Here is a 23,136-nt window from a genome sequence, read left to right as displayed (position 1 = left end):
TACGGAGTACTTTCCTCCGCCTCTCTCCCCATTTTTCTCTTTTCTTTTCATCTGTTGAGAAGAGCGAAATGTACTGTAAATCTCGCTTCAGCCCGCGCGAATCTTAAGAAATGAAGCACATGAGTGGGATTTCTTCACGGCGCGGCGGCAGATGTGTAAGTATGGCAACTCAGCTCTGTTGACAGTCGCTCTGGGGGGGTGTAATGTGTTTACAACTCCTATTGGTTGAAACATTCTTGTCGTCTTGAAGAAGAGCGTTGCAATAACTGAGAACATTTCACTACTCTGATATAGAGTGATGCTGGCGTAGTACATTTAAGCATTGACCGGTATTTTAACAAAACTTCTTATTTACACATATAATCTTTATGAAATCGAAAAAGGACTATTATTTTCAACATAGGCTTATTTTAATTTTAAACAACTTTTGTACTTATAATGTGTTTCGGGTAGTAAGGGCAAACAATATTGGGTCTGCTTTTTTATTTACTCAAAATGAAATGAAATAAAATCTTTGAGTTTAACCTCCCGCGATTATGGCTGTTAGGCTAAGGGAGACTATGATTAAAGGAAATGAATAATGGAAGAATTGGTTGAACGAGAAACTAGGAGGAAACGGGAGTACCCCGAGAAAACCCAAGAGCACGATGTTGTTCACCACAAACTTACTTGCCCGGGCATCGAACCAGGGACATCACACACTATAGGTAACCGCTCTACCAGTGAGCCACCGTGCCCTCTTATTTACTGAAGGAATTAATAAAAACAGAACTTAAACAATACTATTAACTATTTGGCACGGTAGATCAGGATTCGATTCCCGTGGAAGCTTATGTAATATTGATCCTATGCTAAATTATAGGTTCACGTTTCACTTAACTTTGGTGCTGAAAAGGACGCTAAACTCAAATCACCACCAATAATAATAACTAATTGATAGATGAACATTTTGTTGAATATGCTCTTATGAAGACAGTTTAAAATGCGCTTTCACCAAAGTAAATTTTTGTTGAGTTGACCATATCACCTCATATTTTTTGCATACGTTGAGCTTATATCGAACACTAATATTTATTTATATACTTAATCAAGTTCCTGATACATTCTGAGACGGTCATTTATACTGGAAAAAAGGAACAATCAACAGCGTAAAACGACGTACAAGAAAGTTGGTCACTACTTACTGAAACGTTTCATTCGTCTAATGAAGCTTGAAGAAAACATCTTGAAAAACCTCAGACACGATAAACGGACTTGAACATGGGATCATCAGATAAAGAACCAAGAATGCTAATATATATATACCCACGGACACGATGTTGTCCATGAGCTCCTTCGTGGCTAAGCGGTTAGCGTACGCGCCTTTGGCGTGAGAGACCCGGGTTCGATTCCCGGCGGGAGCTCATGTGGTTCGGATTCCACGTTAATCAGTAGGTCCACGTCTCATATAGCCTCGCTGCTGAACGGGACGCTAAACTAAAATCAACTCAACGATGTTGTCCACCACAAACTTATTTGACCGGGGATCGGAAAAGGGACTCCATGACTCAGAGGTAAACGCTCTACCACTGATCCACCGTGCCCCTCCTGACATAAGGCTGAAAATAATATATTACTCTACTCAGAAAAAAAAACTTATAATAAACAGGTTATTTTGTATCTATTTAGCTGCATCAGTTTTTTTAATTTTTTAGTTTAACGTTCCACGGTTATTGTCCGAGACTAAGGAAGACATTGATAAAAATTAAGAAAATGATCAAATAAAGAAAGCGGGAGGAAGCAGAAGAACCATGAAAAAACCCCGCATATGGTGTTTTGTGTGCGTCCTACACAAAACAGACTTGGTGCGAGTTGGAATCGAACTAGGAACTCCACATACGACAGATGCGGTAACTGAAATAATTCTTTTAGAGAAGTAACATACTCCATCATGGTTATATGGTTCCGTCTTCTCACATTTTTATGAGGCCTGGGTTCAATTTTCAGTGGAAGCTTATGTTTTCTACTTCTAAGTTAAACTGCCTTACGTCGCCAACGCTCGCTCAGTTCCCTCTCTAGCAACTGAGCTACGAATCAAATCTTGTTCAAACATACTAAGCGAAACTGAAAAAAACTGTCATTAATAGATCAAGAGATTTTAAATAGACAAGGAATTACTTTTATTCATAACTCGCTCTATTTATACTCCTTATACGACATATGGGCCTGAAGATCGTTCAACCGAAAAGTAAAAGGATATATTTCTCGAGTACGACTGAACAATGAAACGGAAGGGAATAACATGAACAACAAAATTGAACATTTTTTTCTTTCTGCATTAATAACACAATATAGTTCTTATAACAACAGTAACTACTAGAGTTCATAAATTTGCAACACTGTTTTTAGTTCGCATATTTTCCGTCCAACTTGTCATCTGTGGCGCACTATACATATACTTACCAGTGACCGGGCGACAGTGTTGCCACACTTGGTACAATTGTACCAAATTCAGCCCTTTTTGTCATTCATCGGCCCGTTGGTACCACGCTGGCATTTTCAGCCCCTTTTGTAAAAAATCTGGTACAATTCTACCCAATTCAGCACCATTTAACAAATACTTGTTACAGTTTCAAAAGAGTCAGTAAGACTTTTCCTACATCTCATTACCCATACTGCGTGTTGAACTCTTAAAAATGCTGTTGAACATTCATTCTGTGACCTTGCACCGCATAACGCTACGAACTTTTTGTGGAATATTCGTAATTCGAACTATACTGGGAAACAAATGACGCTAGATGGGCTCATCCGCGCCGCGCATGGAGACGAAAAAGAAGCAGTGTTGTGGAAATTTTAACTTGAAATAATAATAATAATAATAATAATAATAATAATAATAATAATAATAATAATAATAATAATAATAATAATAATAATAATAATAATAATAATAGGTTGAATGTTCTGAAAAAGACCAGTGTGTGCTCAAGTAAGCCTGTAATTTATGTGTCGTTGCAAAGATTCTACAAGAAAACGGTTCTACACCGGGTCCTCCTATTTGGATGGTTTTAAAAAGTAATTTTTAAAAAGAACATTTTCTTGATTTGGACTCTTTGAGGAAGGGGAGGAGTGTTATAGAACTTCAGCCCTTTTAGTTTCGTGTTATAGAGCCATGTATTACATGGTATAAAATAATTATGAATTCAGCCCTTTTTGTTTCAATTTGGTACTATTTTTCACCCCATTCCAGAGCTAGGACTGTGGCAACACTGCCGGGCGAGGCTGTGCCCAATTACACCCTCAAAACTCCAGAAAAAGACAGAAAATGAAATATGTGGGCAGGTAAACTGACAGGAGGGGACATTTGACTAAGAACATAGCAGTAGTGTCACACAAGCAGTGTTGCTATCTCAACACAAACTAATAGTTTTTCTTTTTTAATAAATAGAACGTACACTAGTTTATGGCATTAAAACAATTCACATAAAACGTAAAAGAAAATGAGGAAATATGGGTTATCAGTGATGCCAAATAAGAATGATATGAGGCTCTAAATTTGAGAAATTATGTGGTCCGTACAGAGAAACGAACAAATGTACTACAACGACAAGACTGCAGAATGAACAAATGTACAGTAGGGAGTAAACTACAGCATGCACAGCATCCATTGGCTAACGGGCCTGATACATGATTCACCCAGAAAGGGCACATGTTATAGCCGTCGTAGAAAGAACAACTCCCATGTGACATAATGTGGAAATGTGAACAGCAAGTATTCCTGTAGCGCAGCAATTCCAACTGTGTATGTGTGTAATTGATATATCGAACAGTTCCCAAGAGTTATAACATGAACTGTCTTGGGGTTGCAACATTGCATAAAATCCTGCATGCCTTCCAAATCACAGAAATGACGGTGTAGCCCCTTAAAAGAGTACAGAAAAGCTGTGGCACGAAAGGTAACAAATCTGTGACAAGAAGGTCTGTCCGAATCAATTTGCAAAGATTAATGACCTGTGATAGGTGTCATTCGAGAGTATAGGAAACGTTAGCATGTGAGACAACGATGAAGATAAAACACACTGCATTCAGGTTACCAGTAATATACAGGCGCAAAATATTTTAACATAATACACCAATTCATACAACAGAAAAGCCATAGATAGTATGGCAAAATACGTAAATTTCTCGCCCTAGACGCACACGCTCGATATGACGTATCCAACCTGTTAGTCACTGAATGCTGTGGTTTAGTCCTTACTGTAAGTTTGTTTCTTCTGCGGTTTTGTTGTTGTTGAATAATTGTTCATTTCATTGTACGGACCCCATAATTTGTAAACTTTACAGCGTAATATCTTCCTTATTTTACAACACTAATAACCCACTCTTTGCTTATTTTCTTTCACGTTTTATGCCAATTGTTTTAATGCCGTAAAATGGTATACGTTCTGTTTAAAAACACTTTAAGTTTGGGTTGTGGTGGCAACACTTCTTGTGTGACACTACTGATATGTTCTTGCTTGCGTGTCCCCCTCCTAAAGGTATGAGGTTACCTGAACGCATATTTCATTTTCTACCTTTTCCCTGCGTATATCTCCGCACAGCCTCACCCGGTCACTGGTTGGTATATATATTATACGTAGCGGGAAAACCAGGCAATTCCGCATCGAGTGACTACACCAGGATAATTAACGATTCACAATTGACCAGTGTACCAATTTTCATAAATATCTAGCTGTCATGATTCGCATACGTCCCTTGTAGTGATAGAGCGCTTACTTCTGCTACGGGATGGACCTCGTTCGATCCCACGCTATAAAAGTTCGTGGTGGATACCATCGCACCCGTGAGTTTTCTCGGGATTATCTTTTTTCTCCTACATTCTCATTTCACAAATTATATCCCAATAATTAGTTTCCATGTATTATCGGTTTCGATTATTGGATCGGATTTGAGTCTAGCATCCCTTCGGTAGCAAAGTTATATGGAATGGGAATCGGAACCGGGTCTCCTTGCCAAAGTCACGTACGCTACCCACATAGCCATGAGCGATCTCCTAGAAAGCATAGACTTCATATAATTTGAGTTTTTCCTCGATAGACAATTCTGTACTGAAACAAAGTAGAACAATCAAATATGTGTATCTTTCCGAATTCTAAGGATATTTTTGTAAGTTGGACCACGTTCATGACTCTTGTTAGTTGAATTATGGTATTTAATTGTAGTTAATTTGTCTCAGTCAACGTTTGATAAAATATCCCAAGAATTCTTCAATTTCTTCGGGGTAGCCCTTGTGCCGCCCCTGTACCACATTGAATTGTATATTCATGGAAGTTATGGCTAAAAATAATAGACATTCCCTTTCCCCTTACTTTGATCCTACATTTGTTCTCGAGTTATGGCTATTTTTTGCATTTTTCCGAGATTTTCGGCTGGTCATAGCTCCGAAAGGAAGCATTTGTGCACCCAGGTTGGTCTATACTTTTGTTTTGTCTTAGTGTCAGGAATCAGCTCCCAAAAATTGTCTGTGTTGTTTTGAAACACCCTATATATTTCTATCCTGTTTCTGATTACAGGGCTCATAGTAGTCTGGTCTCTTCTAAATAGTTGAAAAGTGACCAAAGCACATGGAAAAGTGACCAAAAAGTTACCAAAATCTCATCAAAAAGTAACTTTAAACCTTGATGTCAAACTTGGTCATAAATTAAATTTTACATATTTTTTTTTTCAACCAACATAGGGCCGGCTGGATCATAGCTGAAATAGTAATGTTTTAACATGTTAAGATTAAAAGTTATTTTACTTAAGTTTGCCAGTTAATAATAATAAAAAATGGATTACTTGTGTCTAGAGGTTCATTATTAATCACATATTTGCTTGGTTCTAGAAGAAACAATAGACGCAGAAGGGCTCTCAAACCCACCTTGAGAGCTTAAGCACTCACCAACCACTCACTGTGCTTTAGGAAGAATAAAACGATGAAGAGAAAATAAAGCTGACTTCGTTCACTTTTCAGAAGAATAATAAATAATAAATTTCTGCCTTTTTCCATTTATATATTTTTATAATATTTTTCTTAGAAAACTGCCAATGCAAAAGATAAATCATACGACAAAAAAATGACTTTACCTCCCAAAAAGTAACTTTTAGTGACAAGCTTGAAAAAAAGTAACTTTAATGACTAACTTGAAAAAAAAGTAAGTTTTAGTTAAAAAAAGTGACTCGCTATGAGCGCTGTGATTAGCTCATGTATTAGCTTCCAGTATTCCCCAAACAAAACACAAGTGAACTAAATTCACTAAATCGCCTTCTCCCGTATGCTTTCTTGTTGTATAATACTGTACTTATTATATATTTATATTGTAGTTGACAGAGATTGCCAATATTGAATGAAACATCTGGTTAAAATGCAAGTACATGAATTCCCTCTTTAGTGCTGCAATTCCCTCCTTGCACCTTACCGCCATTTTAGGCGAGATGGGATTAGACAAGATGGAAACTCCCATCTCGCCTAAAATGGCTGACATTCTTATCTTGAAGTTAAATCGTTAAGCGAGGTGGGATTAGGCGAGATGGGATGGAATCACCTGTTAAATGGTTTTTCAGTATCATTTGTGGGTGGCTTTAAGTTAGGAAGGAATTTTAACGGGATTGCCCTTATATATATATATATATATATATATATATATATATATATATATATATATATCAAGTCGTACAGTGTAGCTTCCCGTTTTGGCTAGTAGTTACATCGTATACAGGGATGGATCCAGGGCATTCTTCTGGGGGGGGGGGCGATGGGTTGTAATATTACTACTTAGAGCTACTTTCAAGAGCTCTAAACTCTGGGATGACTTTTATTTACATATAAAATAAGTAAGTTTCCTCTTCTGGGGGGATCGCCCCGATCGCCCCCTTCCCTGGATCCGCCCCCTGATCGTATGTTTGTAATTTTTTGTATAGACTTACTTGTACAGTATTTTGAAGGAAAGGTCGACTTTTCTACAATAAATTCAGCCCCCAAAATAAATAAATAAATAAATAAATAAAAATAAAAAAAATATAAATTAAAGAGACAATGCCTCTAGTTCTAGTTCCTATTAAATGTTAACCCATAATATAAAAAAAAATAAAATCGAAATATGCTTAAATAAGTGAAAACTGATTATTTTTAATCTTCCTCATTGTCATTAATAACGACATAAGAATGATTCTACCTAGATCGACTGTCAATTATGCCAGTTTTGCCAAGGTACTTTTTTTCTTTTCTTTTCTTTTTTTTTTATTTCTAAATCTAGTCACCCCATTTTAAGTTAGAAACACAGAAACACAGTGGTTATTAATTAAATTGTAAAGTCTTTTTCCCTTTTCGATGGGTTCCAAAGATATAAGCTATATATGAAACTTATAATGGTTATATCTTACGTTGACCTATAAATATTATTAACAATATTGCAATTTCTGTTTTTATTTCCGAAAGATGGATCTTTAGAGAGCAAATGGATCAAAGAAAAGGAAGACAAGGAAGCATATTTACATGAAAATAAAGTGAAACACACACCGGTCAATGCTTTCTTTACCTAGCAGACATATTGTTTGGAACCGACAACATGAGTTTTGGATCCTTGCGCTCAGGTTGAGACCTGAAATGATGAAGTTGCTTATCAATTGTGAAAATGATTTAAAAAAAAAAACAAACTAACTTTCCTTTGGACAAATTTCCCAAATGCGAAAATGGACAAATCTCAACTATCATACTGGAAAATTCCCGAACTGACATTGCCAAGCAGTGACGTAACTAGTGATGGGCAGTGGGAATATTCCTGGCGGGAAGGAAAATAAAAAATGGGAATATTCCCGGTTTTTTTCTGGCATATAAATTTCCGGGAAGGAATTTATTACAATTTCTTTACTTTTTCTTCCAAACTATAAGAACCATGTGACTAATTACTTTATTTTCATTTATTATTATTTACTTCTATGTTTTAAATACAAGGTGTGACTATTAATATCCAGGACTGACGTTACAGCACAAACCGATCACTCGCCTGAGAGAGGCGCTGCAGGTATCCGGAAGGTAGTACATCTGCACATGCTCTACGAAGCGCGTGTCAATTGGAAACAAGAGTTTGGCTGGGAAAGACGCGTGGAAACGTATCTGGTGCTGTGTTGTGTCGAAATGGTAAAGTAGGGTTGTGGAAGTGCAGAAATGGAGCAAAGGGTGAACATAAAATTCTGCTTGAAACTGGGCAAAAGTGCGACAGAAACACATGCAATGTTGAAGCAAATGTATGGTGAGCAAACATTATCCCGTTCCCGCACATTTGAATGGTATGGGCGTTTTCGGTACGAAAGTGTTCAAGATAACGCCCACAACGGAAGGCCGATTTCTGTACGTTCGCCTGAAACAATTGAGAAAGTTCGCGAGCTTGTAACATCGGATCGGCGACTGACTATTCGAATACTGGCCAGTGAACTGAATATCGACGAAGAAATGGTTCGTCAAATTCTGACGCAAGACCTAGGGAAACGCAAGGTGTGTTCCAGATTTGTTTCGCACTGTTTATCGGACGAACAAAAGCAACTCAGAATGGACGCATGTGGTGAACTCATCGACAACTGACGCTGACCCTGCTTTCTTGGACTTGATAGTAACGGGTGATGAATCTTGGTGCTACCGATACGACCCTGAAACCAAGAGACAGGGCACAGAATGGCGATCTTCCAGCTCCCCTAAACAGAAAAAGTTTCGATTTCAAAAATCAAAGGTCAAAGTCATGTTAATCGCTTTCTTCGATAGTGAAGGACTTATTCATCATGAATTTGCTCCACCTGGCACTACTGTCACAAGACAGTATTACGCAGAAGTTCTTGTCCGACTCCGAAAAGAATTCGAAGAGTGTATCCCTGTTTTCAACAGAATGAGAGTTGGTTTCTGATGTACGACAACGCCCGCCCCCACATTGCGTTGACAGTGAAGCGGTTCTGGGCCAAGCATTAGGTCGTGGAGCTGCATCATCCGCTATATTCTCCTGGCTTGGCCTCTGACATACTTTTTTTTTTATTCCCACACCTCAAAAATGTGATGAAAGGAACACGGTTTGTGGATGTTGAAGACATCAAGAAGCACGTGACGTCGACATTGAAGAGCCTTCCGAAAGAGGACTTTAAAAGTTGTTTCCACAACTTATACAGCCGAGCACAGAAGCGTATTACGGCAGGTGGTTATTACTTCGAAACACATTAAAAGGGTACGTTTTTCACATAATCTGTTCAGGTGTTATTAGAGCAGTCCTGGAAATTAATAGCCACATCTTGTAATTTGGAGATTAAAAAAAATAAAAGTCGTTGACTAATTATACAACTAATGATATTATTTTTTATGTTCCATTTCCACTTGCACTAAAAAGTAGCAAAGTACTAATTTACAAATGATGAAAAGAAACCAGTTTGTAAAATAATGTAGGAATTATGTAGAAATGGAGATGAAATACTATTAATATACCCCGAATCACCGTTAGTAATAGACGTCTCTGACTCGAATTTCTGAAGAGGTACTCGGACTTCTCTTACATGTCAATTAGCGCATGAAATTTTGAGAAACAGGTAAGAAGAAAGATCATGTGTGGCAATGTTACTTGCAAAATTATAAAGAGAAGACAGTATCTTGCAAATATTGTGAACATAAATATGTACGCGCAAATGTCGATAAAATGGTGAGACATGTGTCTTTTGGCAGTTACCCAACCTAATTTGTTTATGACATTTAAAAACTTAATATGTTTATAATATCAGTAGTAGAATCAAGTTTAGAAAATCCACTTAAATATAAATTTAAACTGTTTAGCGGTGTAAAAGTATGCGGACTATTAACATTTTTTCCACATATTTACTTGCATAGAACATATTGTAAGTAAATATACATTTGTGCGTACTCTTTAAATATAATAAAAATATTAATAAAGTAACATAATACCGTTCAAAATATACATTTTGAAGAAACCTCTGGAGACAACAGTACACTGTAAAAAAATGAGCTGTTGAAACAACACAAAATGACTACCACTTTAGCGTGTTACTTGTGTGTTAATTCACCACCAAGCATTTTTTTTTTTTTGTCCGTCGTCCCGGTTAAAGGGTTTTGCCCTTTCTTCGGATATATAAAAGTTGGATTGAACTTTAATGTGGTTGGTCTAAGAGGTTACATATATTTAATTATTTTTTCATTCATTAATTACATATTCATACAGAGAGGTGATTGAAGGGTGAGAAATAACATATAAGGACGTACAAGCATAATATAATGGGAGACCAAGTCTGCAACAGTAATATTGTAAAAAAAAAAAAACATTTATTAGCATGCCGTGCTGAGTTATGACGAATGTAAAATTGGAATGAATATAGTGCAGGGTGCAGTAGGCAGAGAAGTAGATGAACATGAGATCCAGTGCTCTGAACGCCACATCACATGGTTTTGTTAGTACTGACGAATGCAAGTTATCTTCTGTTCCTGGGGAGATTCAGGAACTGATTAAGACAGAGGAATCCCATGTTAATAGGTAGTAACGGTACATTTGATGGGTAGATGAATGATGAAAGCTCATGTGGTTCGTACATGTGAAAGATTTCGGGAACCACTAGAGCATCATCCAGTTACAAATGATAAAGAGTCATGAAGTGCTGTAGGGGACTACCAACATAGGTTGATGCTGCGTCGTGATCCCAATCGTATCGTAGGATATCAAGTAACATGGGATTCGCTGGTCAATTCGCTTGCAAACGTACCGAGTACGAAGCTGTTCGAGATGATGCAATAAAGGTGGAAAATCAATCAGCTCGTAAAGTAATCGTGTTGGATGCAGTAAGCGGATGCGTTCTGCTAGGCGTAGAGCATGACGCTCTACGATAGACAATTTCTGATAGAATTTTGGCGGTGCGGATGCCCAGGCAGTGTGTCCATGTGTCAGTGTATTGCGCATAAAGGCCTTATATGTATTAAGGACTGTTAGTGGTTTTAGCCCCCATGTTGTACCGACTAATCGCTTGAGGGGGTTGAGCCGATTTTGTGCTTGGCGTACGGTCTTGGTGAGGTGTGGAATCCAAGTAAGTTTGGAGTCAAATATGACACCAAGATAAATGAGAGTATTTGACGCCAGGGCAGGTGTATGATCTACTTGGAGGTTTAATCGACTTGGATTCCTGTATATTCGTGAACGACGTCTACGTGGCAGGAAAACAATAGCCTGAGTTTTCGTAGAATTAATACTTAACCGCCATACATTACACCAGTGAACGAATGCATCAATTGCAGTTTGCATAGTTTTACTGATGGACCACCAGTTCAGTTCGTTCTTGGCAGGCCTGTGGCCTCTGTAGGAAGTTGCGGGCCGAAGCCCTTGCCTTCATTCATTGTGTTGGAATTCTCGGTTTTGTTGAGCTGTTAGATCACTTGGGTTGGGGTTGCAACTGTCGCAAAGCCCCTTTGTTCAATTGTGGGTTGTGTGTGTTCATCTTTGTGGTCCTGGCATCTTGTATGAATTTCTTCTGGACGTCTTCGTTCCGATGGCTGCTATGTGTGAATGCTGGGAGTTCGCGATTGTTCTCCAGAATTTGGCAGAACGTTTTTGCCTGACTTCCTGAAGGAATAGAAGATCGAGATCTTCATGAATTTGCTCCAGCCTCGTGTCCTTTCAGTGCCCTGTGACGGCCCTGGCTGCTCTGTTTTGTATGACTTGTTGGAAGCTCAAGTCGGCTTTTGGATGTGTCTTCCCACGCAGGGTGAGCGTATAGGAGTATGGGGCTTATCCTCATTTCGTATACGTGTCTTCGGGTTTTGTGGGTGAGGGAAGGGGAGAGGAGGATGGGAAGGCGGGCTTGGAGCCTCTGCGACGCTTTCTTTGTTGTTGCTGCTATATGGCTTTCGAAGAGCAGTTTTCTGTCAAGTTGGACTGCTAGGTACTTTGCTTCGTCAGCTTGAGTTAGGAGTGAACCAGCTAACTGGAACTGGAGTTGCTGCAGGTTGCGGTTCCTGGTGAAGTCTACCACGACTAACTTCGTAGGATTGATTTTAATCTTCCACTTCTCTGTCCAACGGTCCAGTTGTTCAAGATGTCTTCGGAGATAGGCGGCGGCATATCTGATGTTCCCATGACTTGCAAAGATTACCGTGTCGTCTGCAAAGGTAGCCAGGGTTGTGGTTCGGGTAGTAGGTTGTCAGCTGTATACAGTGCGTAAGGGATTGGGGATATGCAGGAGGCTTAGAGATCCCCTGCTTGGATGGCACGTGGTGTGGTGGTGTGTCCTGCGTGGGCAACTCTGAACTGTCGGTCACTGAGATACGATTTGAGGAGCCGTATCTGGTATTGTGGGAATTGCTGCACGTGTAGTTTATGGATTAGTCCGTCGTGCCACACCTTGTCAAAGGCTTTCTCGACGTCCAGGAATACGCCCAAGGTGAGATGGACCACCAAGCACATCGCCTTGCGAGCATATCAGAAATAACTGGTTACTACCTGAGAGAATTTACATGGGTGTTTATCGTTTAATATGAGCTAAGCTTTGCGAAATATATTTGGCACTTATGCCAAGTAACGAATAATCTAAGTTTTCTGTAATCTGTTACAATAATATTGTTGTAAAACTGTGAATCGTCTGACAACAGTTACATAGTTAACAGTGCTGCCATCTTCTGTTCATAAGTGCCAAGACACAAGAATGACAGATAAAGAAAATAGATGGAAGCACAGGTGTCTGTGTAACTGTTGTCAGATGATTCACAGGTTTACAACAATATTATTGTGACCGATTACAGAAAACATAAACTGTTATTAGTTACTTCCCACGAAAGCGAAATATATTTCGCAAAGCTTTGCTCATACCAAATAATAGAAAACAATGCAAATACTCACAGCCAGTAACGAGGCATTTCTGATATGCTCTGAAGGCAATGTGCTTGGTGTTCGAACTCAGAATTCAGAATCGATCATCGATTCACAGGTCTGGGACCGATTGCTAACGCCCTCCGAGCATCTATTTGTATTTTTGTTCATTTAGGGAGGATTGTTCTGCTACAGACAATCGACGTCCCCTTGCAGTCTGTATTGCTGACTCAAGTTGGAGTCCGTGCCCATCATCACATAGTCGTCTCCTCATATATTTTTGTGGAAGGCCAGTGCTTGCACTGACCGACATTTTCGCGAGTAAGTATTGCTGCCTCAAGTGAGAGCCACAGTGGGATTCCCCTAGCACCTATTTCATACGATTGCCTCGAAAAACTTTCATTTGAGTTACATACTCTGCTAGGTAAAATCTTCATCATGCCCCCCTTCCCGACGGGAGCGAAGGGTACAGCCACGAAACCAGGTCACTCTGCTGGTACGGAGACCACTAAAGCAGATACCTCGAAACAGACTGAATCTCGATCACGCTCACGATCTCCAATTAGGCACTCCAAGGAATCAGACACTAAGAAACCAAGGCACTATAGCTCTGATGCAGAAGGTTCCAATGCCTCAGTGACTGCGAGAAACACCGAGATGGACTGAGCTAATGCGCCATCCTCTCCTACTTTGCCAGATAACCGAGAAACCATATACAATTTCATCTTAAAAAACTTCGATACTAAGTACCGGACTGCACGCGCCATCTTCATGCAAATCAATAAATATGACCCGCGCGCTGATGTCCACGAAATCATACCTACTAGGGATTTAATCATCTTGAAATCTCCTAATCCTAACTTCCATATTCATGTTAGAAACAAAGTTACCTTTCAAAATTTTGGGTCACAGGCTGTGTTGACACCTCTCAATCCGAACCAACGGAAAACACCTCCGCCACCTCGTCGTCTACCACTTCCACCAGTAGTTATCCGAGGCATTGAACTCGAACTCACTGACGATGAGATCTTTGATGAGCTGAAATACGAGGGTCTAGAAATCAAGAAATGTATTAAAATTCGTAACAACAATGGCACAACCTACCTTGTACGTGTTCTGACCGACGAGCAGCAAATAATCGATCATCTTTTGGCTAACGGTGCCTACGTATATCGCGCCGCTACAAGGTGGAGCCTTTCTTGCACGCCTCCACCTCTTCGAATATGATGCGAGAAATGCCTGACTTACAATGACCATTACACTAATAGCTGCACCAACAATGTCAAATGCGGATATTGTAGCGGTAGTCATCTGACACGAAATTGACCAAATTCAAGTGCACCTCCTGAATGCACCACGTGTCCTGAAAAGCATCCTACTTATAGTTACCGCCTATCGTGGCGAGCCTGCTCCTACACCTGATAAGCCAGAATTAGTAGCTCCCATCAAAACTTCAGATGATCCCATTCCACCTGCAAACTCACTGACACACTCTGTTACAGTGGAATATCTATTAAGATTCTTAACTTTGACCTTACAAAACATTCTGCCATTTCAGCGCCCGCACGTTCTCAATCAAATTATTCACTCTGCCAAACTTCTCTATAACCTCCAGCTACAAGCCACATATAGTGGATCTAACGTCTATTTCCAAATACAACTTACTGAAAGAATTGTATGCACATAAACTGTCGCCTCACTAGTACTACAATTCTTCTGGTCTTATCCGTTATGGCGTATAACCTGTTATTCCTTAACATAAGGTTTCTCCTTACGCATCAAGTACTGTTTCAAGAACTCCTTCTGGAGGAGAATATAGCCGCATTTGCACTCAAAGAAACATTTTTTGGTTCTTATATTTCCTGCTTTATTCCCAACTGTATTCTCCACAGATACGATGGGCCCAGCGCCGCACGTCTGTAAGGTGGAAGAGCCATTGGTTTACAATATCGCATCCCACATCGCACTATTACCATACCACACACAATGCAGTTGCCAGAATATAATGTTGTGCTATTATATCTCAAAGGTCATACAATAGCCTTCGCAACCATCTATGTCAGGCCGAGACACGATCTGCCTTACATTTTTTCAATACCTTTCTGATACCTATCCTAAATTCATCATCATGGGAGACATCAATTTTCATAGTAGGCCTCAACATAAGAAACAGCGATTCTTGGATTTTATTAGTCTGCATACAATCGCCATCTTTCATGTTCTACCACAGCCAACTGCCCCTCTAGCAACACCACACTAGATATTGTAATTTGTTCCACAACGATCAACACCACACACAATGCAGTTGCCAGAATATAATGTTGTGCTATTATATCTCAAAGGTCATACAATAGCCTTCGCAACCATCTATGTCACGCCGAGACATGATCTGCCTTACCATTTTTTCAATACCTTTCTGATACCTATCGTAAATTCATCATCATGGGAGACATCAATTTTCATAGTAGGCCTCAACATGAGAAACAGCGATTCTTGGATTTTATTAGTCTGCATACAATCGCCATCTTTCATGTTCTACCATAGCCAACTGCCCCTATAGCAACACCACACTAGATATTGTAATTTGTTCCACAACGATCAACACTCACACAACTATTGAAGTTTTAGATTCATTGGGGAGCGATCATGTTCCAGTCAAGCTGTCATTAACTACTAATATTTCTCCGTACAATATCATATCCAAGAAGAAGATGTATCTCTATCATCAGGCCAACTGGTCAGCCTACCATGAGACCATTACACAGTCTCTCTCTGTTAATTTCGCCTTAACATCACAAGACGATCTTGACAGCGCCGTTAACAGCCTCACTCAATCTTTACAGGCAGCAGCACAGCAGCATATTCCAACTACATATATTACTCCGCATAAACCTAATTTTCCTCTACGATATCTACCTCTTCTAGTGCAGCTCGGCGTGCTTACAGAGAATACACATATAGTCGTAACTTAGAAGCACTTCGCCTCCACAGACAGTATCCGCGCATCACTCATAATTATCTTGTTGCAAACAAACGCCTTCTATGGACCAGTACTTGTAACAAATTCAACGAAAATACACATCCTATCAAATATTGGCGACAGTTCAGTCAGCTCATCGGAAAATTTCAACGGACGCCCTATCCACTAGTTGTTGATCAGCAAGCACTATCTTCCGATCAAGACAAAGCCAACACATTTGCCGAACACTTTCAAACTATTTTCACTCCTCTACCTGGCTGGCATGCTCCCTTACATCTAAACGCAGCTGTCGATAGACGATCAGAGCCCCCAATTACAATCATACACCGGGATTAGACCATCCAATTTCAGTACCGATTCAACCTGTAGACATCCAGACTCCTGAACAAACGAAATTCTGCTCCAGGCTTTGACGCTCTTACCTATACTCTGATTAAAAACGCTCCTCCTGTTGTCTTCGCAATATTAAGTATCATTTACACTTTCATATTTCGTACTGTATTTTTCTCCATAATCTGGAAGTACTCAAAAGTCTTACCTTTTTCCAAAGCCTAATAAGCCTCCCTCTGACGTGACATCTTAACGGCCGATACAATTAACATCCACACTAAGCAAAATCTTTTAACGCATATTAGTTCGTCGTCCCCATGACCATTTGCAGAATCACGAGTTACTTCCACTGCACCAAGCTGTGTTTCGCCCTAACTTTAGCATTCTAGATCCCTTGTTACGCCTCAGTACTTTTATATATAATCAATCAATAGAGGCAATCCATCTAGTCTGGTTACGTTCGATCTAGAAAAGGCGTTCGATAAAGTTTGGCACCAGGGTCTTATATACAAGTTATACTCATTTCAACATCCCCGCTTCTACATCAGAGTTATCCATTCCTTTCTCACAGCCCAGCCCGACTTGCCTACATCTCCATCAATGATTTCCTGTCCTTTTTAGTCTTTTTGAATTCTGGCGTTCCACAGGGATATTCTCTTTCACCCCTCTTATATCTGCTGTACGTCTCCGATTTACTCACTACTCCTAACGTACAACTTTTCCAATTTACTGACGATACAGCATTTCTGGCTGTAGGTCGGACCATTAATTCTATTCAATATCGCCTTTTGTCGATTGGTGAAACATCTGACAATTGACTATCAATGCTACGAAAACGCAAGCAATCGTTTTTTTACCATCTGGACGACGATGACGTGTCCATCGAAATCCCCAGTTGCTACGACTCCATGTTGACCCGAAGTCCGGTTACAATCCATAGAACTCTTAAATATCTTGGTGTTATGTTTGATTCCAAGCTCAGTTGGATGTCATATCTTCTTACTGTCATCGAGAAAGCCAAAAACAGACTCAATTTACTAAAAGGCCTAACAGGTACCACGTGGGGTCTAAATTCTAATCTCCTTCTCAATACTTACAAGGTTTTCATGCGCCCAGTTCTCACATGGTCACACAGCCTGGTTATCAGCTCCCCCTAAGTATTATCTTAAGTTAGCAATTCTCGAACGTCATGCGTTTCGTTTAGCGTTTTGCATTAGTCTCTCGCATCCGACACGCCTTCTTTATGAGCGCATCAATTTTCCTCCAGTATTATCTCATCTTGAGGCCCTCCCCTCAAAGTATATTCAGAAGCGTATTGAAGCTGCTCACCCCGTATTTCTTAGCATTCTCCGCAATGACCGCGACTTTGACACTCCCGCTGTATATTATCCCACACCTCTTCAGCATCTGATGACTCTATATCATGTCAACATCGGCCACGACAACAATGATACAGTTTCACCTCTCATCTATCCATCTCATGCACAGTAAATCACCTACTAACAGAACTGCCTTTGTCTCCATCAGTTCCTGCGTCGCCTCTACAACGATATATTCTTCGATATATTCTTATTATAATGGTATTGTCAATCTGTACCTATTTTGTCAATACATGATCAGGGGCGCAATAATCAAACATATATAACTAAACTAAACTTGGATAACAATCCTTAATCTATTCTCTTGGGTGTTACGAATTGTGTTATGAGTACTTCATTTGTACTTTATATATGTGCAACATGTTATGATGTGATTAATTTATTTTATCTTTGTACTAACTTTGAGTGTTATGTTTATCTTTATTTTACCTCACGTGTTCAAAAGAGATTTGATTGTGTTAAAATTGAAATTCATCGCATTGATCTTAAATTGAATCTTCTAAATGATCTTCTAAATGGCCTTCTGATCTTGTTGTTGTTTTGATATGATGACGATCTTAATTATAAATAATGTTATTTGTATATTAATGTTATCGCTCGATGTAAAAAGGATCAATTAACTAGTAACTCTGCGTAGGTCATCAGATAGTTATAATTTTGAATAGGCCCATAAAGGATATTTTTTTAATGAATCGACGTTTTTCTGATATGTGATTAGTAATAAAATAAAATGTTGTTATGAATGAATTAATATATATATGGAGAAGGAAAAGAGAAGAAAAATACTTATATTAATGTAATAACAATTTAATACGAGGGCTATTCAAAAAGTGAATGTTTGAAAATATTTCATCCAGGGTTCTTTCCTTCACTGTAATACTGTTACGGAATTTCCGTTCTGGGCGACATTTTATACAACGATATATTATTCGATATATATTCTTATTATAATGTATTGTCAATCTGTACCTATTTTGTCAATACATGTGCAATAATCAAACATATATATATATATATAGGCCTATATAGTTAAAAGAGAAAACATTATTATTGACATGTTCTCATGGTAAACATTATTATTGACAGGATACGTACAAAAAAAGGTATGGTTGTTGTTGATCTGTAATGTATGTATAAATGGAAGAATAAATCGACGTTAGTTGGTACGTATAATGTTATGACTTATTGATCTGAAGTTGATATGTTAACGAATTAGGGCTAGAACGAGAATTAAAAATATTTATCGTTTTACCCCAGGAACAGAAGATAACATCACTTGTCTTACTAATATCACCCATGTGTTGAGGCGTCATAGCACTTCACTTTCATACCATCCATTTCCGCTCTATTGACTGCCGTATATTCAGCTGTTTAAACATTATGCCTTCATAGCTCATTACGCATCCAATTAACCATATGTTTGATGTCTCTATTCATTTCAGGCACCGCAGCTCCAGCAAGATCACAAATTGTATGTCAGCCAGCTAATCTGGACCAGCACCCACTGCAACTGAGGTTTGTCCTCAGTTAATAGATGACCCTCCCCATGAAAGTGAATAAAGATTGAAATAAATTTATCACTAAAATAGCACCTAGACCCTCTAATGATTTAACATGGACCTGCTATGCTATTCCAACTCTTCCCGCAGAAAGGGCGCAACCTTTTAAACGGGAAAACGTTAAAAAAAGGCTTGATGTTGAATTGTTGAAGTAATACGCCAAAATGGTAGTCATTTTGTGTTGTTTCAACACTCCGTTTTTTGCTGTGTAATAATATACTGTAATAAAAAAAAATGAATTGAACTTTGAAATCATAATATGCTTTAGTAATAGAATGAAATTTTCTTTATGGTTGTACATAAATTCCCGGAAAATTCCCATTTTTGGGAATCTTTCCGGGAATATTCCCGAAAATATGTTCCCGGGAATTTGCCATCATTAGACGTAACTACACAGGGGGGAACGGGGCTTGTGCCCCGCGCGCCGGATTTGGAGGGAGCAAAATTGGGGAAATGTTTGGGGTAGCGTTTTGGTTTGGTTTGTCAGGGGGGCGCTAAGGCGAGTTCTTGCCCGGGGGGCCACAATTAGCATAGTTGCGTCGTTGTTGCGAAGTATAGTAAACAGGAGGAAAAACAACGAAGTATTTACGAAGATGAAACAAGAAGAATAGGCCTATAGGGAAGTAGAAGCTGAGGCAGGGTATAGTTAATGATAATCCGCCTTATGCATAGTCGTTTTGACATATGATTAGCCTCATACTAAAGGTCTGACCACTGCAGGAAGCATATGTTAGTCGAATTCTTTAGTATGGCAGTATTTTCTATTTTGTGACGCTTGGGCACAATTTACTATCTTTTGTGTTTACTGTTACAGTAACTATTGTTTTTGGCACTTAGATTGTTTTCTACAGCGAGTCATCAATTAAAGATTCAAAATTCAACTATTTCTTGAATTTACAGATATGGATTCTGGTACGTGGTATTACGTTATAGGGTCATTGACCTTGATTTTCGGAGGGTACGACTCACAAAATTTGGGAGGACTACAGTGGCCCACTTTCCTTAGATTTGATCATTTCCAGAAACTTAAAAATTTGAAAGCCATATTCTTGATTTATGAATGGTTGGTTGAATTGAAATTTTAGCATCTTTTCCAGCACCAAGGGTTTATAAGACATGAAGTTGCAATTGAAGATGGAATCTGAATCATTATAATGCGTTCAAATTACATGGCATCCCACTGGGAATCAAAGCCGGGACCCCGTGGACTAGGGATATGAGCGCTAATTACTAAAATAGAGGGGAGAGTTTTATCTCAATCAAATAAATCATCACATGTATATTGAGGGCTGCACTTCGCTTAAGACTATAACATAAAAATTACTAAGGTAGGTAAATTATTCTATAATTACGTAGATGTTCTGGAAGATAGCAAGAAACAAAGGAACAACTTACATTGGAAGTTCGTACCAAACACGCAGTTTCCATTAAATTTCCTTGTATTCGAGAAAATTTCTTTGCTGTTTGCAACAACTTTTTAGCTCTTCTCATATCATTATTCAATGCTTTCATATAGGCTTTTAAATGCAAATATCTGAAATTAGACGGTTATATCTTTATTATAAATATAAGAGAAAAAAGTATTTAAAAAAGAAATCTTTGTTATGTTATTCAAAAGTTATGAAGAGGAAGAAATTATTGTTTATGGCCGAAATATTAAAATAAATTTTGTAAAATTGGAAACTGACATCTTCATTAACTAAGACAATTAATGGACTCCTTTAATCAAATTAAAAAATGAAGTAAAGCAGTTCAGCTGAAATGAAGTAAAAAAGAAATTTCTAGTTAGTTCCATGTTTATACCATTTGATGCAGCGTTTCTCAACGGATGTGTCGCGAATACGTGTCAAGTATGTCGTGAGATTTTTAATGTTTGCTGCTTTGTAAAAATCGCCAGGTACAAACATCTCACTACTTTCAAGTTTGATGTCTTCTTATATTTCTTATGGTAATATTTCTTTCTCATATTCCTGCTTAGGTGTCATAAGTTCCTTTTATGTTAATATTTTTCTAGTCAAGAGTCTTACGTAATTTGCTTGTGAGATTTGTACCTCATAGTCATTCCATAATAATGAAAAATGTATTCTATGCATTTTTATGTATTTGCTTTTTTGCATCTAGGAAAAAAACCACATGCAAGGATGTCGCGAAAGTTTGAGACATAATTATGTGTTCCCCAAAATGAAAAGGTTGTGAAGCGCTGCTTTAGTGTAAGAGAAACGAATGATAATTGGAAGTAATTGACTATGAAATAACTGGTGTAATGAGAATGTGGGAGGAAACGGGAGAAAGCCGAGAAAACCCAGGGGCACAATGTTGTACAAATTCACATGGGCTGGAATTGGACGAGGGATCCCTCCCAGTAGAGGTGAGCGCCATGCCTCCTGGTTGAACTGAAAATTGTCATTAGGAAATTATTCAAATTTTATTAGTGATTTGTTTTATAAAATGCTTAGACGTTATAGCTCATTTTTTATTATTTTCAGTCATTTTAAGGAAATCTCTGAAGCGAATAGAAGGAATAAGACAGAGAAGGGCTTGGTGTGTAATTGTGATGGGGTATTTAAATATTGATACCGTGGAAGCTCAGGAAGATGGTGTAGTAGGCAGGGCTTGGTAACTTAACATAATGTGCGTTATTATTAATTCGTTATTTGTTACCATAACTATATGATAACGAAAACTGAGACTAAATGAATAACGTTACTGCGTTAAATATCGTTTTAGCTGATACTGACACAATTATGGTACTTACTAAAAATAACGTTATTGGCAGGTGAAAAGAGCATTTCGTTATTGAGGTTATCATACAGTTGCAATGACGTATTGAGTGCTAACTTAATAGGTTGTATCAATGATAATGTTAAAGACAGAATTTTTTAACGTAATATAATTGCATTAAAATATTCGTTACACGTAACCGTTCCCATACTGTAACGAAAAGGAAAAGTAACTGAATAACATTATTATTATAGATATTATGTCAACTATTAGTCTTACAATTAATGTATAGAGTTCCTCCATGGCTAAGCGGTTAGCGTACGCACCTTTGGCGTGGGAGATCCGGGTTCGATTCCCGGCGGAAGATCATGTGGTTCGGATTCCACGTTAATCAGTAGGTCCTGTCTCATATAGCCTCGCTGCTGAAAAGGACGTTAAAATGAAAATCAACTCAACAATTAGGGTATAAAAAATAATGTTATTGACAGAAAAAGCAGCATTTTGTTACTAAGATTAAGAATCAGTTCTGTACAGTTGCATTAAATGTTATTGAACGGTAGTGAGGTAAATCGTAAAGGAGAGGACTTGCTAAAAAAAAAGAAATGAAAATGAAGTATTTGGTTTTACGTCCCATGCTTATGCCGGATAGGCTAAAATGCATGACGATGGCAAGAATAAATGTGAGAGAATGAAGAAAGTGGGGAGAGACGGGATAACTCCAAGGAAACCCACACACATTGTGTTTGTCCTCCATAAAACCCACTTGGCTCAAACTGGCATCGAACAGGAACCCCACGCAACAGAGTGAGCGCTCTACCACTGAACTACCGCGGCCCCTTTCCTTTTTCATGTACGACTGATATCTTTTCTTTTTTTTTAGTTGAAAATTATATCAAAACAGCCAACATCCAATATTTGTTATACGAGTACATTCTCCCAAAGGGGCAGTTTTGGAATTCCAACCATAGACGCTTCAGAAAATGTTAAACATAGAAATTGATAAAGTACTGATGAATTACTATAGTAACTCGTAAATGTTACAGGAAAGTGAACTATTTCAATTTTGAATCTAAGCTATTAAATTATAAACAGTGTTTCATTTCTTCTGGGCACTTGTCTTTTCTGCGGGACGCCCGGGGTTGATTTCTGCCGTAGGCTCATGTGTTTTGGATCCTACGTAGGACCCCAACACACAAAGTTTTGACAGTAACAATTATGTTAAACTCCAGACAAGTAAGCTTGTTTTAATCACCCTTCAGTGTCATATTTTCCATTGTGTATGATTGGTTAATTGATTGGTCTGAAGTTTACTC

General features: G+C 38.5%; 1 protein-coding gene across 1 annotated transcript in view; it reads right to left on the bottom strand.

Annotated features, from left to right (window-relative positions):
* LOC145672643 (adenylate cyclase type 10-like) overlaps nt 1-23,136 on the bottom strand; it is a 364,033-nt gene that overhangs the window by 53,319 nt on the left and 287,578 nt on the right. The window contains exon 6 of the mRNA XM_081741805.1: nt 20,498-20,636. Coding sequence (XP_081597931.1) covers nt 20,498-20,636 — 139 coding nt within the window. The remainder of the gene's footprint in view (nt 1-20,497; nt 20,637-23,136) is intronic.

Source organism: Thermobia domestica, chromosome 16 (assembly GCF_964235325.1).
Source record: "Thermobia domestica chromosome 16, izTheDome1.hap1.1, whole genome shotgun sequence".
NCBI classification, from domain to species: Eukaryota; Metazoa; Arthropoda; class Insecta; order Zygentoma; family Lepismatidae; genus Thermobia; species Thermobia domestica.
Note: the sequence above shows the minus strand (reverse complement) of the source record. Positions and strands in the feature narration are given on the sequence as shown.